Source organism: Varroa destructor, unplaced genomic scaffold (genome assembly GCF_002443255.2).
Source record: "Varroa destructor unplaced genomic scaffold, Vdes_3.0 BEIS01000002.1, whole genome shotgun sequence".
NCBI lineage: Eukaryota > Metazoa > Arthropoda > Arachnida > Mesostigmata > Varroidae > Varroa > Varroa destructor.
Genome location: NW_019211455.1, coordinates 60,212,702 through 60,226,117, shown reverse-complemented (window position 1 = coordinate 60,226,117; position 13,416 = coordinate 60,212,702). Strand labels below are relative to the sequence as shown.

The window sequence follows — 13,416 nt, the reverse complement described above, 5'->3', positions numbered from 1 at the left end:
GTCAGTTCAATACAGGATCCCTCAAAATAACTGTTATCAATATATAAAAATAATACCGAAGATAACGAAATAAAAAATAGGTTTTTACGAACTGGTTTTTCGACAGGAAGACCACATATGTTGTATTTTAAGATTAGTTTGCGGAAGTATTACGTTTAACAAGAATTGCGCGTGGGGGACACCGCCATATAGACGTGAACATGGGTTAATTTGTGCCTACCATCAGCGAAAGAGAATGGTCTAGTGAGAGAACGGTGCTCAACATGATGCAGAGCGGCTCATGAGCGGCTCATATTTGGAATGAATATCAGTGAAATTGATCATTGTCAGATATTGTCTGAAAAGCAAACAGTCAATGCAACCAGATATGGGTGTGTGGTGAAGCAGTCTACAAAGTGTGGTTACTCGGCGATAACGCACGAGCCTATTGCCACGCTTCAATCACGGTATGGAATAAAACTAACAAAAGTAAGCTGTAGTATCAGGGCTTGAGTTCAGTCCTTTCACCACATAGTACTGAGCGTTCCATCTAAAATTAGTGAGAGGCAAGCAGATGCTGGGTGACAAATTAGAATAAGAAAGGACCGCGAAGCTATGCGTGGTGTTGTTGGTTAAATTATACAGGTAATGGTAGAAAATAAATAACTAGTACCAATAATCCAGATAGTGCTTTCCTTTTTGTAGGCTTCAGTACGAGCTATGGCTTCGGTTCCCATATACCTTAGGTTTGTATTATTGCAATCCGGTACTTCAAAGATAGCATGGTGATCAATTCGCTTATACAAGCCATTAGTAATGTGATTGTTATCTAAATCAAAAGTGTACACCTGCTTACAAGCTTCCAGGGCGCTGGCTCCAAAAACTTGTGAGCAAGGACCAGAAGCACATCTATTATATACTAAAATATCGTTGTTCAACGTTATATGGCTTAAAGATTATAATTTTCTGTCCCGCTGAATAGTTTCTAACAACTTGAAATATAAGGGTGCAGTATATGATCTACTTGCTATACTAACGCCTGTTAACGAAATCTGTTTTAAATTGAGAATTCACAGATTCTATGACAAAAAAACGAAATTGTATTAAGCTTCAAATTACTGACTCAAGACTTGACCCTTAGGGCACGTTGGATGGGGAAGTACAGAGATTACCAAGTGAATCACTTAAATGTACTCAGAGATAATGATTAGACAAGAAGGCATCAATCGAAGTAATCTCATCGAACTTGTCCACGCCTAACTTGCAAAGATATGAATAAACATACTGGTGGCTTTCTATACTATGCCTCGTGGGTAGTCGTTAGTTGCGGTGTCCATTCAGTTATTATGCCATTCATCTCTACACGCGACTAAATTGTTGCTGTTTCGCTCGACTGCTGAGTGCATGTATAGAGGTTTGCCCTTGGAAGTTGTAGTGTATTTTGTATTCACTAAAGCGCGCTAAACGCGTGAGCAATATCACCACAACCTACACTCGCTATTTGCATATAATTATGTAGGGTTCGATCAAATGGCGTTATTTGCAATTTAGTTCTCTCGGAGTTTTCTTACCCAACTAATTTAAGTATCAAGAGAAATAAAGTTCCCAAATACAAGATCAACTTGTTGTGTTAAATATTAGAATTTAGGTTATGACGGTCAACCCCGTCATTAAATTAACTAGGCCTTTGCTCTTGTATATTTAATCCAATCAATAGTTTCAATAGATTATAAATCATTATCTAATATATTGGTTTATATAAGGTAAAAACAATAGTAATGGCGGTTCTCTACAAGCAGAAAGCTGAGTTTTCACGTCTTAAACACTCGTCCAGCCAGTGTTTAAAAGGCATGGAGGGGAAGGTGCACTCTCGAATGCTATATAGACTTGACAATTGGTGAAGAAATTTTTTTCAAAAGTATTTTCAAAAAATCGCCACATTCACTTAGGTTCTAACCTAATATTTGCTTGAATTATTTTATTATAAAATCGACTGAGCGCGTGTGTGATAAAAACTGTCGATTAGTACGCGAATGACTGGACGAGTTAGACCAACGACAGGAGTCGTGTAATTAACATGATAGAATTGAAACCAGGCTATTTGTTCATAATAAAACTTGGCAGTTTACGGCTTTATATTTTTGAATTTATTAGATAGGAAGCTTTGGTTTCCTTACACCGTCATACGTTCTAAACAAATTGTCCATTCTCCCTAATCATTTGAAGTTCTTTTTCCCTATTTCCTAGTACAATTTAATCGATTTATTTCTACCATAATACCTACCACAAACATTCAAACAAAGAAGTTCAGCTAACTTAAAAAGTAAAGTGGAATAAACGTGTTTCGACGCTCGGCTTGCTGTAATATGGAATAACCGTCCATCACTTTTAAAAGCAACTTCCTTCGCTCTACTCAGCGATGGTGATTTTATCTTAAACAGATGGTACGATCGTGCGACATCACTGAGAAGCTTTTGCATTACAGACTTCTTCCGCATAGTCACTCATATACTGCAACGGTTGATGTGGCCACCAAATGAATTGTTTTGGAAACGATCGTAGAGTTTACTATTCTTCAGTCATTTCCTAAGAGTTCGTTTTTGAGGATACTCATACTATTAGTAACTTTAGACTCTTTTTTATCATTATTTTATATATTTTTTGTATATCTTTTATTTATATTGTTTTATATATTTATTATCATTATTTAAGAGCATTATTTTGCCTCGCCATAGATGTGTAAATACATAATATGAAAATTTATTTGCCAAGTAATGACAAGTCATATAGAGCTACCCTATATGAGACTGTTTGTTAATAAGGTAAAGACACATAATACGGGTACCGAGTACCTCTGAAGCACTTTTTGGGTACAAAAATAGCTTAAAAACCTGTATATAAGTACACATAGGAACTCCCGCAGGGGTACTCTTGCATCAGATTTCGCTGTATCAGCCTAACCTCAGTGACCTATACGCTTTTCATACAGTTCGCAGAAGCCGCAAATAGGGCAACGACTTAAGATGCTTGGTTTGTTTTTTAAAATCATATTTTTGGAGGCATGCTTAGAATTTTTCCGCGATGGCAACGGTCAGAAAAATGGAAATAGAATCTGCGTCAAACCTGGAGTACGTTCAGCGAGTTTACCAGAGGAAAGTACTTGCTAGATTGTAACCCACGTAACTTCGAGTACCTTGTCTTAGCTTTCTTGAGAACACTTGTAAATCATCTCTAGGTACTCAACGGGCTCTGATAACAACAAACAATAAAAAATATTTAGAACTAGCTGTAAGGTGGGTATCCATACAAACACATACAACATATGCACACACTGTGTGAAATGAAAATAATGCCGTGTAAACATTACTCTTTGAATAATACGTTAGGGTATGGGCGTAATACATTAGTCTGACATTCTAAAAAAAAACTTAGTACGACATTTTGAAAGATCAGCATTCTAGTACTTGTTTACTTGCACCGGTTGCTAATAGCTCGTGCTCCTGACAAGCATTTAGGACAGTCAATATCGTCATAAGTACGCAAAAAAATCATTGGTAGTATACTCCTAAGTTTGTTTTCGAAATAGGTCACACAATTCTGTACTAGTACGAGCAAATTCCGTATTGTAAAATTACATTATCTTCGCGTCGCAGCCGTACAAACACGCCCGACCTTTTCTCAGGATGAAAATCAAGTTACTTGTCCTGCGCGTTGGGTTATGACTGAAGCCTGCTAACCTAAAGTGGAGCCTTCATTCCTTTGTTTCGTTCGTTTTGCTCGTGCCGGGCAGCACCCAGACAAGAGAATAGGAAAGGGCCATTCAGAATGGGGAAAGGCGATGGCGGCGGAGCGGTAACGGGCGCCCAGAGGAGCACACGGGTGAGTGAGATTGCCTTGGCGAATGGAACGAGCGGTCGAGTGTGAGCTACCAATCAAGCGAGCCAGGACAAGTAAGAAACAGTGAAGAATGCCTGCCGATATGCGTTTGTGTATGGTTGCGGTAAGCCAATAGCAGCCTATAAGAGTCGCCTAGTAGATGCAGACAGAGCCGCTGTAGTAGCAACAGTAGCCGCAAAGTCGTCACCGTAGCGTTGTATGCAGTTGTGTTTATTATTGGTTTGTTGGTCGGTTGCGCTTCTGTTTGAAACGGCAACGACTTCAACGGTCAGTGGCAATCGTCACCAACTGTCTGTAGCCTAGAGCAACGACGAGTAAAGTGAGTGGTGGCTAAGCTATAAGCACATGACCTACAACAGCCATTTCTGACACTACCTTTTTTTCTGATTGTCGTTAGCACTGCTGCTGGTGCTAGTATAGAGTTTCTTATCATAGTGTGCTGTGCCACCGTGCTAGTCTTGCAGTGCCTTGAAGTAACGTACGTAGGGGGAAGGCACGAAGGTGGTAAAACGTGTCCGGGTGAAAAGCAGCACGCTTTTTCAAATATCAAAAAAATCCCTTGCTAGTAGTGTAGAACCAATATCAATAACAAGAATAGCAAGCACAAGCGTGGTTTGTGACCGCGTATTTCGACAACGTTCGACGTAACTGCGGAAAGCAGTTCAGCAGCCGTGATGGCTCTGAGAGGTTGTTATGTGTGTCTGAAATACCTTATGGTTGTGTTTAACCTACTATATTGGCTACTTGGAGTATCTGTCATTGTAGTAGCTGTTATCTGTCTTACGCATGGCGATGAATACCTCGTCCATCAAGGTAAGTAAAAAGTAAAAGTATATCAACCAGTTTCCTAAATTAACTGAGATTAACTATGCGCAAATAGACTAATTTAGCAGATTTCAGGCGCGGTTCTGTGGAAAAGCGTAGTCAACATCGAAATTCACGTCTTGCTTCTAGCTGTTGTTTCCGCTGGTCCGTCCTGGACTAGCAGGCTGTTGCCCCATACGTGTTGCGCACTCGTTTCGTGGCGTAGAAGCCACCACTGTTCAAATTATATCGGATCAATGAACAACTACTGCTTTACGGAATAGAAAAAAGCATGAGAATAAATGCGGAAGAAGTTGAATCTAAAAGATTAGTTAAAGTATAATAAAGCCAGATAAAGGTATTTAAATAAATAAGAAGGCACAGTAGTGCACGCGGAGCACTGATAGCACGCTAAAAATAGATGGTCTCTATATAAAGTGCTTGCCCCCAAATGACTGAAAAAAAAAAGCCGAACGTGGTGGCGGGCGATACTTTTCAGGCTACAACCCTCTGTATGCATTGTATCCATCTTTCACATGTGTTTCTCGTCAAATGCGTCTGAACTCTCCAACTATTTGATATTCTCGTTTAAAACCTAACGGTCAATTCTTATGCATTGGGTGGTAGCGAACTCTGCCAATTTAGATGGCAGATCTTTATGTCTCATAAATGCACATGTTAGTTTAAGTTAGTAATATTGTTTTATACATTTCACGTGTTAAAGAGACCAAATTTATTTCGGAAAGATGTTTTCGATCGAAATAGTTCACTTACTATGACCAACTGTTAAGCGCATTTAACTTCGCCAGAAGAAAATTTATTTACTAGTCCAAGGGGAAGAATGGAGAAATAAAATGAGGAGTTCAAGTAATAATAGGTACAATCCGAAACATACAATATGAAGTAGGAACAGAATGTGATAAAGAAATTAAATAAAAAGACGAATTTATTATGAATATACATCAGCATGGAAAACTTATGCTGAATGGTTGTGTATCTGTTGTAGTACTTAGTAAACATTGACTACAAAAGTAGGTACGTCTTTACAAATTATTCTCTTACACTTTTTTTCCATATATATTATCGCTCTCTAGATAAATGCGAAAAACCCAATTATAGAATGGAGCTTTTGCGTTTCTCTCAGAAACTGTCAGACTTGCCAGATGTAATTTGACGGCAACCTAGAAGTGCATCTACTTGTATACTTCAATATTGCTACAGTTTAATAGTAAGTAGCGGTGTATTCGGAATCTACATACTGTTTGTGTAGTTATCCTCTGCGGTAGAAATCTCCATACAAAACAAAAAACATTGTCACTATTTATTGCACAAGTTAATAGCACATGACTAAGTTAAGATATTTTGGAATCTTTGGCCAATGGTTGACCACAGTTACCTTAAAATGTGCTTACCATGGATCTTTCACTACACCTTAACTTAAGCATAGCTGTTCTCATGCTAGAAAATGCTATAGGCATGCGTATCAAAATGTACAGCGGTTTTATTGATTTCATTATGAAAAATATCTGTTTAATAATTTATTCTTTAGCCATTATTTGCGTGCTAGATAAGCATACGAAAATTAAATCCATGATATCTCATGAAAACAAAAAGTGAAACACCAAATATTTTATAAAATGTAGAAATGTCTTCGAATGGTAGGTATGTTAAACAGAACAATTAAAAGCGTATTGAAATTATACCGCCTCTTTACTAAAAGGTATAATGGTGAAGCTATTTACCATATAAAAAAGGGCCAAAAAAACATTCGGAAAAAACATTTATTGAATAAATACGGGTATACAGTGGTATGAGTTATGGGTAAGTATGGCAAGGGCTATTGAGTGCACCGATAATAAAAGTTCTGCAGTGAGCACACATTGTGATCACTTCCAACAACTGAGAAAATTATTTGAAAATAAAGAGTCAAAAAAATATCTCCAATTAGAAATAACAGTATTTTTGCATTAAATTAAGGAATTTACGATGTGATTCTGCTTGTCAGAAAGTTTGGAAAACAGAAAAAAGCAAAGCAGCAGTTATGCATTACTTGACACAGTATAACAAGGCAAAATGTAAGCTACACGAGGAGATCGTCCTAAGCGTAATTGAATTGGCGAATCGTAAACCATCAGAACAGTGTTCCCGTAAAGTGCAAGTAAAGCTATATAAAATTATCAGTAGTAGGTTAAATGTTTTAGGTGTACGATCGGCCATTATTATATTGCTGTCTAAAAGATCAGTTTTCCGTCAATCTTGCTACGTCATGCTGACTTAGTTGTAACATGATTTGGAAGCATAACTCGAAGTATCAAAGAAATAATTCTGTGTGGAACTAAAAGTAGTATGCTGCTCTATCGTGCGTGTTGTCGGATAATGGAGCGTAAGCTGAAAATAACATAATCATCGTAATACCGATTCACATATAAAACAATCAATGGGGTGCTTAAATTAGATAAATGAATCAGCGCTAACCATACTACTACAATGTTAGAAACCATTAATAGATAGGCTGACTTGAGAACAAGTTAATATTTAATAAATACATAATAATCTCTTTAAAAAAAACTGGCTTAAGGTGGCCTTGGAGTAAACCCATGTGACGGCTGGAGCTTTGAGTAATACTTTGACTCATTTCCCCATTGGGTGCCATATGACGTCATCGTAGTTAGCACAGGACGATGCATTAGCTGGTGTGAACATTACAACGTCGAGTCACATATGGAGGAATTCATGGGCTAATTTTAGCGGTGGCTAATACGTTAATAAAAAAGAACCAACAAGACGAACTGTACGATAGAAAAAATATATAAATGTTAATAGTAAAAAAGATAGGATGCTTGAACTAATGCTGTAAAAAAAGTTGTGAGTGATATAGTACTGCATTGTGGCCTACTTTGTCGTCATTGCCATAAAGTAGCCATGCGTTTTTCCACATATGTTACATCACCTTGTACTACGATTAAGCGTACAAAAATAGCTCTTTAAATGTAAAATGTGTCTATCTACTGGTTGCGTGTACTTCACTAAAATAGCATGCAGCTTATTAAATAAATAAGCTTTGGAATCCTTAGCCTTTGGCTACGCGTGCCTGGTGCTATTGACGTTACTATTACTACTATTTTTTTCTCAAACATTACGTTATTTAGAGAGTTACTGCGATTCCGAATTTCGTGCAGAAGTTAATCACCTAAAAAACCTAAGTTAAACTATTCGTTTTTGAATATAAACGCACGAGCCGTGTCTCCATATAATTTTAAACCTAAAGAGAAGCGTACACAAGGTGTTTGTCTATTTTCCGTAAGATGAATACTGAGCAGCAGAAAGGCTGCATGATGTTTAGCTTTAAAAACGAAATTAAGCATAGTCAAGTTGTGGAAAATGTTACAAATAGCGATCTAAGCAATGCGTAAAGACTAGTTTTTGAGACTGATAGTGTATTTCGAGATTGCCGAGAAAACAACGATTTCATCCTTACATAAAATGCCCTTAGAAATAAGGTGGAAATGTTTGTCAATACGATGACGTTTTTGCCAATTTGTTTTTCTCTCTTCCAGGTCGTTTTATAGCTTTAAACGGACTACCTGTAGAGCTTTAGCAAGGCGGCCCGTATTTGCTCCTAATTTGATGCCAAACATTTCGACCTGTCTTGTTCGAACGTTTATTTGTGTAAACAAATTGAAACACATGAGGTAGTATGTCACACGCAAAGAAAAATTGCTTACCACTTAGAAGTTTAATAAGTGCAAGTTCACAAGTTGTGAAGAAAGAAGCGGGCGGTGTGCGTATGTATAACTCGACAGTTACATAGATATTATCTAAATGATTAAACAAATAGATCTTGATTTATAGACAACTTGAAATTACTTTTTGAGCAGCGTGGTAGTCAGCTTTGGTTAGTTTAATGCCCAGTTTGGCGGATCCGATTCTTGCGAGAGGGAGTGTCATCGTTACCCGTAGGGTTGCAGCTTGCGTGCAATAATATAATATAGTGCAACAATAGTTAAAAAAAGATAGCGATTTTATTTGATCTCGTCAGTACTCGGAACAGCACACGACCGATATGCATCATGTTTAATGTCCGTAAGCACGTGCTGGCCTTATTCTTCCCATAATAGCGTCTGGTAGATCGGCTTTTGATTTTCTTTAAATTGTCAGATGCTACTCTAAAGCAGTTCATTGTTTACACTAAGTAGGCAGTTATTATAATTAAGGTAATCTATTTCCAGCATTAGATGAGGTTCTTCTAGTTTGACGTTAAAACAATTAAATTAATATTTGACATTAAAAGTTTCCTATTGCATAGCTGTTGTCTCTAGCATTTTTATAAGCAGCCTCGTACTTATTAAAATAATTTATGATTTATTAAAGTTATGGATTGTTTTTGTCAATGATTATATAAATCTACGTGTAATCACTACGTATATGCCTATGCATTTGTGTATCTATATATAAAGATGAAAAAGGTATACACAAGGTGAGTGGGAACAAAAACAAAATAAAAAATATAAAAACTACAAAATACAATTTTAAAAAATTGTATTTTAGAGAGCCTAGTTGAACAAGGGACATTTATAAGGCATAGGAATTGAGATGGCTTCATATGACTTGTTGTCTTATCTAGGTTGGGATTTTATTCCTAAAGATGGTAAAGTCTCTGTAATAAAACACAGTCAAAAAGAAGATGGGCCTTAGAGTTATTGACAGTCCCATCATAATGTCTGAATACAAATATGTATTTCCACAATTAGCTTTTGCATATTCTATAGAAATACTTAGTTTTGCAGCGCGTCTCTGATAAAATTCTATTTACAGGGTAGCTTCAATTGTTCGTTTATTAGGATATAATATAATGTAGGATGATGTCCTATATTACGGTTATAAATATGAGCTTGTAGCAACGAAATTTAATTTTGCTCGGTTATTCAAGCAAAAGAGATCCAGACTAAAAAGGAGAAAAGATCTGAAGTCAGCGTACCTGAAGCACTAGAAACCCGCGGTCGCTACTAACTATTCAACCGCATTTTTCGGCGACCGCTGAGTAACGGAAGAACCAGTGACGGCTTTTCTCAACGCGATTGCTTTGGATATCGTTGCTTTCCACGATGATGCTAGTGCCAATAATGACATGGCATGCATGCTATCGAGTTGCTAATTTCAGCGAAAATGCCAGAAGGCAAGGAGCCCAGCAACGCTCCTTTGGCTGCTGCGTCCGGATGTTAGAAACAATATGCTTACTTAATATCTCGGGAGCCTTTCAGTTATCTCCTTGTCAGCCAGCAAAAGCACAAGTGATTTCTTTAGCAGAGAATGAATCGTCTCCTAAAACACTGGTTTTTACTCCCGGCCTTTGTCTATGCGTCTGATGTAGCATTATCATTTTGTTGCAATTGATACACTTAAGATCACACTTTTCCTAAATGCTGATGCCAGTATATACTTGCGATGTCATTGTTTATTATAAATAGTGTATGTGAAAAATACACATGGAATAATTTATACTGTTTGAAAGATTTCATGGACGGTAAAAACTAGAAAAAAAACTAGAAAATATAACATTTATTTGGTAATCTAGCGTATATATATATATATTCAGCGTATTTGGTATAAGCTAGAACACATTTTGACGGGCCGTTTGCCTTGACAGGCATGTATTCATCCGCAATTTTTATTGCTACAAAAAGCTAGCGCCCTCTGGAACAAAACCACAAACACATTAGGGCGGAAGAATAAGTTTAGTCGTCAGAATATGAGAAACAGCTACTGTTCAATATCATCGTACTGGAGGAATTCCCGTCCAAATTATAAACTTATGAGATCTGGTTTCTGGTAAATATACGGCTTCTGACAAACTAGAGGAAAATTTCCATGGAAGAGCATCAAGACTCACGATAAGGATTGAACTGGCACCTTTCACGCATTCTTAGGTTTTTGAATGGGAGTTACATCATTTAAACACGTCTGTTACGGATGCCTTCATCGATGTATGCGCAAAAAATGTGCCACAATATATATAATCTATCAGTACCTCATGTTAATAGTTCTGGTAGTAACAGTTCTGGATGTTCAAAACGATTCTTAAGTGATAGCACCACCGCTGGTTTTCTTCCCTTCTACTTAAGCCTTTTCGCAAGATTAGCTTACTATGATTGATTAATACAATAGTATTAGTAATAGTATTAGACTGATCTAACAATACGCAAACGAGCACTCAGAGTAAAATTAAATTGGTCGATGCCTTAGTATCGATAGCTACTTACTACAGTCATGTGTTTAAAGAATGACTAATGTATTTTAAGCTTCTAGGTATACTTACTTTACGATTAATTTTATATAATTGATATAAATCTATTATCGTAAAATCGTTGATGTAGTTGTGAAGACTCAGGATTACATGAACCAAATATCAACACATTCCCTATTTATGGTACGTTGCAAACAATAGGCCACAATTATTTATTACATTGAACAAGGAAACGATAAAAACATACATAGTCTTTTCTTGATTCTTACGGATGTGTCATCTGTTTATACCTAAAATCTATAGCTGTTAATAAATATTTAAAATGATTAGTTGCCTGTGGATAACTTAGGGGATTGTTTTACGATTTTAGCGCAACTACGTAAGATATTCATACCACTGCCGTACGGCGCAACCTTCGCAAATGTAGTACGCTGCTATAACAAACCGTTAATATGCGGAAATACGCATCATTATGCCCGTATACTTGATTTTAAGCGCTTTATTTATTTAGTCACCATGCTTTCCTTGCTAACAATATTAAGACGCTACTCATTATGATTATTTAGAAAATAATCCATAGTTTAACAGATACTTTAGACTCAATGGATATGTCAAATCTAAACCTATTGAGTGCAACTGCATAGGAAATTTACGCAATGATGGGGCATAACTTATATGAAATCATATTCCATAATGGCGTGTACTGCGATATGCGAAGTGCAACTTGTAACACTGCTGGAACGTTCGTCCTAGCCTTGTTACTAGGAAAGTATGAATGCTTTGAACTTGTCGTCAGCGAGTCTCCTATGTAGCAGATCTTCCGCACAAAGTTTTAGCTTTTATAACGTCAAGAGTCTCCAAGAATAAACTTCGTAGATCTAGCGAGGTCCTGGGCACTAAAAGTACAGGAAGAGCACCTTTGAATAGAATCGAACAAAATTTTGGAAGCTAACACTCAGTCGTGGAAGAACACCGCTCTTTTTCAAAAATCCCTAAACCACTTCTATTCCAGTCTTGATTAGAAGTATTGGTATTTAGGCAGGAACACTTTAATGGACAAACCTGTGATAAACTTAATGCCCAGAATGTCTGCATATACTAACATGATCAGCAGACTGCCTTCTCAAGAAATGTAATTATTATGAGAATTTTTTTATCCATGCCGCTGACACTCAAACCATTAAATCATGACGTTATTAGAAAGATTGCATTAGCTTTCATTGTCTTTTGTGAAACACGAACCTCAGGATACGAACTTCAGAAACAAAATACGTGCGTATTTAACTAAAGGTATTTGCCCAGGACCGTTATCTTTTTGTGTTACCCTTATAGTAGAAGTCGATTTGTTTACACCAATACTATCCATTAATATATTTACTTTTCGACCTTTTTGAAGTGTAATACTTACCCTACATGCTTAGATTTATTTAAAGACGTTCTCTTGAAGAAGTTCAGATATTACATCGGCCTTTACGCCTTGAACTACTCTTGGTAGTGACGGACTCAGTAATGTCAGTCCTTATAATAAAAGAGAAATGATGAAAAAGAAGAGATTAATCATTTTTCATGCAACGGGTTGCGTAAGTAATAAACTAATGCAATATATTGCTAATATAATCTTACTATTGATTTTCAACGTTATGAAATAAGGTCTGATATGAACTTATAATGCATATAAATACTTCTAGAATAAACTTTGCCGCTGTTTCACTCTTTTATACACGAAACGTCCGGCCGCCCTTGATCATTTTCTAACGCGAAGAATTTGGCAGTCAGTTTAATTGGCGTGCACAATATTGGCAAGCAAAATATTGAAATGCGATTATTACAAAGTGACCGAAAATAGGATAAGGTCATGTTTATATATTACTCTAGTTTAATCTGAATCCTTTTTGCCTTTTAATTCACGAAAAGGTTTTTAAACCAAATTTCAACTACAAACTAAGCGTATAAAGAACAGAAAACCGCTCAGTTTGAACTTACACTTTCGGATAATCAGATTGTGTTATTAGCAAAATATTGTTTGTTAGGAATTTTCATTATGTCTGCGTATCTAGACAAGTATAGCCTAGCACAACCTTTAATCTTGCATTAATAAACGATTTTGGTTTTTCATCTCGAGTTCTCTGAAAATGGGGAAAAAGTGTTGAGTAACTAATTTATTTAGTTACAATAGCAGATGACTGGGTACTTCGCGTCTTTGCAAGGCCTGTTAACCTATGAGTAAAGTATGTGATGAATGTGTGATAGTGCACATGAGCGCACCAATAATCGCAACACTCGTATTATAACCAACAAGAGCTCATTTCATCATAATAATAGTAGACCCACATCAATGTCCTAATTCAAGCTGCAGTGACAACTAATTGGATAAGATTTTGTTTCTCATAACGCAGCCGGCATCGAATGGTGTACCAGGTAGCAGCGCTGATACGCAGTGTTAACTTCGCTTAATATTTCAACCTTGGTCGTGCTACTATGGCCTGTATCCG

The 13,416-nt window shown here is 36.8% G+C and overlaps 1 protein-coding gene across 2 annotated transcripts in view; it reads left to right on the top strand.

Moving 5' to 3' along the window:
• Positions 1-3,843: 3,843 nt before the first annotated feature.
• Positions 3,844-13,416, top strand: part of LOC111243997 (tetraspanin-8-like) — a 38,737-nt gene continuing 29,164 nt past the window's right edge. The window contains exon 1 of one of the 2 annotated variants that reach the window (XR_015320300.1): positions 3,844-4,689. Coding sequence is in view for 1 of the 2 variants with exons in the window: in XM_022790491.2 (XP_022646226.1) it covers positions 4,551-4,689 (139 nt within the window). In the remaining variant the exon portion in view is untranslated. The remainder of the gene's footprint in view (positions 4,690-13,416) is intronic. The other variant, XM_022790491.2, reaches the window with a different exon arrangement.